At 33.2% G+C, this 4,885-nt stretch overlaps 1 protein-coding gene across 1 annotated transcript; it reads right to left on the bottom strand.

The window, feature by feature from the left end:
• Positions 1 to 211: 211 nt before the first annotated feature.
• On the bottom strand, positions 212 to 3,947 carry LOC105571184. The gene is made up of 3 exons (XM_012028657.1): positions 3,766 to 3,947; positions 2,517 to 2,608; positions 212 to 1,893 (listed from the first exon to the last, which is right to left on the bottom strand). The coding sequence occupies exons 2-3, from the start codon at positions 2,529 to 2,531 to the stop codon at positions 817 to 819; spliced, it is 1,092 nt and encodes a 363-aa protein (XP_011884047.1). The 5' UTR covers positions 2,532 to 2,608; positions 3,766 to 3,947; the 3' UTR covers positions 212 to 816.
• Between the last annotated feature and the right edge of the window lie 938 nt (positions 3,948 to 4,885).

Here is a 4,885-nt window from a genome sequence, read left to right on the forward strand (position 1 = left end):
ATTATTTATCAAGTTTAACTCAAATGGTAGCCTTGTAACCTTTGTAAATATTTTATTTCTTGATGATCGGATTACGTATTTTTTTTTACATTGAATGTCATATAATTTGCTCAATATATGTTACTAAACTAGAAATAAAGATAAATAAATAACGAAATATAAGTTTATCTATATAAATTAAGACAAGGTATAATTATTAATTCAATTGTACTTCAATTTACTTGCATTTTATTGACACCCAAATTAATGACAATATTGAAAACGTACAACGGTGATAAATATTAAAAAATAACAATCAAGTTTAACTTTATGAAAAATAGCTTGCTGTCTCGTCGGAAATGGTAGTTGCAAAAGTTCCTAACATTATGATAGGTACACAGAATGACCCACAGAACTACGATTAAAAATCTCAATAAAATATAATTTCTTATTATAAAACATAACTGACATAAGTCTGTAAGGAATTTTTACTTTTTTATTTCCTTCCGTTTTAGATCAACACAAGTAGACGAGAAAATTATAAGCAATCTATACGAAATATACTTAATAGTAGTTTTTTTCGTATACACAAGTTCAAATAAAATATTACTTTTAGTGTGTCTTAACACTTACATTTGCACATACATTCTTACATAAATAAAAATCAAAAGTTATATTTTTAAGAAACCAAACACATGTTTATTCATTGTAAATTAATCTTTATCACGAAAAAAAATCTTTGTCGCGTTCTTTGTTTAATTAATTTATAATTAAAACTATATTATATGAATTGTAGTAAACAGCCAATGCAAATTTTTGAAGGCATAGATGATAGTATCACTGAACAGTATCACAAGTTTTGACTTCGAGTATTTTACTTTTCTTAATCAGTTCCATGATCTTATTTGAATCTTCTGGTAGTAGACTTAGAAATGCTCTAGACTTCGTAATTATTTTTTCATGGAATTTAATGAAAGTTGCCAAATGTTTTTCTAAAACTTTTGCGTTTGACGAAAAAGCAAGCTGTACAAGTTCCACAGTATTGTCAACCGTAAAAGAACGTACCAAGTAATGTTCACATATAAATTTTAAAGTTGGTACATCATATTTATCAGATGTTTTTAACAATTCTTTAAACATGTAATAATCACTTTTGTTTATTGACAATGAGCCAGTTAAAATATATGATAAAATCTTTTTAAAAGTAAGCATCTCACCAAGTCTTTCTAATTCACTTGTCATATCTTTTTCCTCCCCTTCATGCGTAAGACAGACATTCATAAAGTAGCTACTGTTGGTAGCCCACAACAACTTTTTTGATATAATGTATGATTGCTCTCCTACTACAAATTTGATTGACTTCTCGTTCTTAGACTCAAATTTAAGGGTTGAGTTGTTAAGACGTTTCATGTCTTTGAATATTGTTAAGGAAGATGGTAAATCCATATGCATTGTGCTACTTATCAATTTTTGATAAATTTCAATCTTGCAATGTATCGCCAAATCATAAAACCGTGGGTATGATTGCCCAATTTCAACTAACAATGTCTTATCATGTATAATACCAGAAACATATTTATTTGATAACGATTTATTTGACTCGCGGTAACTATCTGTTACAGTAGTAGTACACGAAGCGGTAAACGCTGTAAGAGTACGTATATAAAATTTTATTATTTTATCTTGATGTGAATTATTCATTTCAATCCTGAATTGATCTTGAGCAAACGGTGGAGATAGTAGTGTACTCGTGGCTTTGTAAAAACGATCAAATCCTACAATTTTCCATGTATATTCAAATGTGGTGAATTCCATTCGTGACTCAGAATAGCTTTTGGTACACGAAGGTAAATATGGTAAAGATTGAGTCATCTCACAATCAGTAGAGATATTATCAACTTCTTTGTCGGACACCTGGAAATATTTAAGTTACTTATCACTGATGAAAATAAACAACATCAAAATATAAAAGCCTAAAAGCCTCTATGCCTTTTAATAAGATGGGTTGAATTTAAAAACAATGTCTTAACATACAATATAATAACATATTTACATGTACAGGTAAGAGGTATTTGCAAGCTGAGTCCACCAAAAGTACATGGAGATTTTTTAGACTTTCTATGTACAGGTATTTAACGTATCTTATTTAATTAAAATAACATTTTATGTAAGAAAACCACAAGATAATATGAAGAATCCAAATTGTAGGAGAGATCTTAAAACATGGCTATTTCTATTAATTCAGTTATAATCGATTTTATAAATACTTGAAAAGTTTGTCTAAATTTTGCCTTACACATTTCACTGAATAATTAACAAACTAACTTTCTAAGTGAGATCTCAAACAATCTCTAATACTATAATTATAATCTGTAATTGAAAACAGATTTGATATGTAAATGTTTGTGAATTCTCCCTGTTATACATAGATTTATCGCATTAAAAAATATCATCGAATGTATAGTTTGTACAAAATTTTATATGCCTTCTTGTAACACGCACTTGGCGAAGTTGAGAAAAGAACTGTTGATACTCACTTGGTTCTTCGCCATTATATACGTTCGTCTTTCAAATATTTTGGTCGGTTAAAGATTTTCAGTTTTTTCTTCAGACGACGCTACTTCGAACACTGTCCAAATGATATTATCAAATTAATAATACGTATGGGACCTCAGTTTTCGTATGGATCGAGGAGCGATACATGCGTGAGGGTGAGAGTAGGATAAAGAAGAGAGAGTGAGCGAGAGAGAGAGTGAGAGAGAGAGAGGTGAAGCAGAGACGTGAGTGAGTGAAAGAGGCAGGATATGATGGAAGAAGTGCTAGGAGAAGTAGGGGTGGGGAAGAGATGGATGAGGATGTTGGTGGGGTCTAAGGAAAGACGTAGGGGGTGTGATGCAAGGGATGGAGAATGAATGTGAAGGAATGAATGAGAGGGAATGAGGGAGAAGAAGAGAAAGGAAGTATAAGGAAAAATAGGAAAAGGAGATTGTAAACGGAAACGGAAGTCCAGAGCGGGCGTGACGTGCGCATGTGTGTATATATAGGATAGGAGATAATTCTAAGAGCAAAATATGTAAAGGAGAAATGTATAGGATATAAGAACTGTATAAAGAATATAAAATTGTCTTGTTGTATTGCGGTATTTAAATGTAAGGTACTGATTGTAACCCTAAGGGGAATCAATAAATTATATACAGGGTGTGTCCTAATACCCGTATGTCCCGTAGATGGTAGATAGACCGGGGCAAACTGAATAGAAAAGTCCTATACAATTTTGCAAAATTCGCAATGGTTATCGAGAAATTAATTTTAATGTCTGAGCGAATGAGAGCGTAGAAGGCTGCAGGCCGGACTCGCCAGGCAACGGTGGGGCATTATCTAATAGCGACAGGTGGAGCAGCGCGCCGAAAGAAGTTGTCAAAAAAGCTCGCTGCGTGACAACTTTTTTCGCCGCGCCACTCCACCTCTCACTATTAGACGATGCCCTACCGTTGCCTGCCGAATCCGGCCTGCCGCCTTCTACGCTCTCATTCGCTCAGACATTAAAATTAATTTCTCGATAACTATTCCGAATTTTGCAAAATGGTATAGGACTTTTCTATTCAGTTTGCCTCGGTTTATCTACCATCTACGGGGCATACGGGTATTAGGACACACCCTGTATATATATATATATATATATATATATATATATATATATAATGCGTGTGGGATTTCTTTGAATTCTTTTTAGTAAGCTACTACGAATATAACGTCAAGATATGTTATAAGAGACAACACTTATACCAATCGAGTTCTTAGCAGTGAAAAATGGTCCTCGAGCCACAACAAGGTACTGCCAAGATGGCCAAGATGCAAATCAACAATTGAACGTAGTCGCTGCAGAGATCCCAGATTCAAGTTCGACGCCTCAACTGTTTTGGTATAGATAGAGGAGGCAGACGTGCTCTGAGGGTGCCGTCCCATGGCGCGTATCGCGATACGCGCGTATCAGGCGTATCGAACACTACGACCAATCACAGCCCAGTCAGAAAGGTAACCTTGGGTCTGTTTTTTATTGCTGCACTCCTGAACTAGTGCACACTGGTGCAATGAGTTGGAATGAGAAGTAATCTATTTGTTTCATTTTAACTTATTGCACTAGTTCAGTAGTGCAGTAATAAAGAACAGGCCTCTTGATTCAAGGTTGATTCAACATCGATACGGTTATCAGCTGGTTATACTGTACTTTCAATTTTTATATGCATTCTAGTGTTAAGTAATACACTCTATAATATAATAAGAATATGCTCTAAGTATTAAGAAATATGTAATTTGAACTTGTGCGTATGAATAAAATTATTATTAATTATATTTCACAGCTATGAAACTTATTAATTATATTTTGTATAACTATTATTTCCTTTTAGTTATATAATTCTCTCTTTCTCTCTCTCTCTCTCTCTCTCTCTCTCTCTCTCTCTCTCTCTCTCTCTCTCTCGTACGTTCTCTCTCTTTCGCTCTCGTTCTAGCTCTGTCAAGATAAGATAAAAGCGAGCAATGAAAACCGCAAAACATTATAAAAGAAATTCAAACTATTATTGAATCTAATATTGTTCATCTACAGAACACTTGGAAATTTCTAATAAGATACATTATTGATAAAAATTAATATACAACCCAGATAGCACAGGTGATCCATATCAACTCAAAAAGAATTCACTTTTTTAAATTCTTTATGAATTACTTTAATCTATTTCAAATGAACTCAAATGTAGTTCTTTCCGGTAGTTCAAAAAGGACTCCATAGAAGTATACCTTTCGACTTCTTATAGGATCAAATTAAAGTATTCTGAAGGAAGTCCTTTTCCTGTTCATAATGGGTTCGAAAAGAATTCCTTTTTGGTGTACTCAATACACAATTGTC

The sequence above is a fragment of the Vollenhovia emeryi genome, unplaced genomic scaffold, assembly GCF_000949405.1.
Source record: "Vollenhovia emeryi isolate VEMERY1.0 unplaced genomic scaffold, V.emery_V1.0 DF941064.1, whole genome shotgun sequence".
In the NCBI taxonomy this organism is placed as follows: Eukaryota; Metazoa; Arthropoda; class Insecta; order Hymenoptera; family Formicidae; genus Vollenhovia; species Vollenhovia emeryi.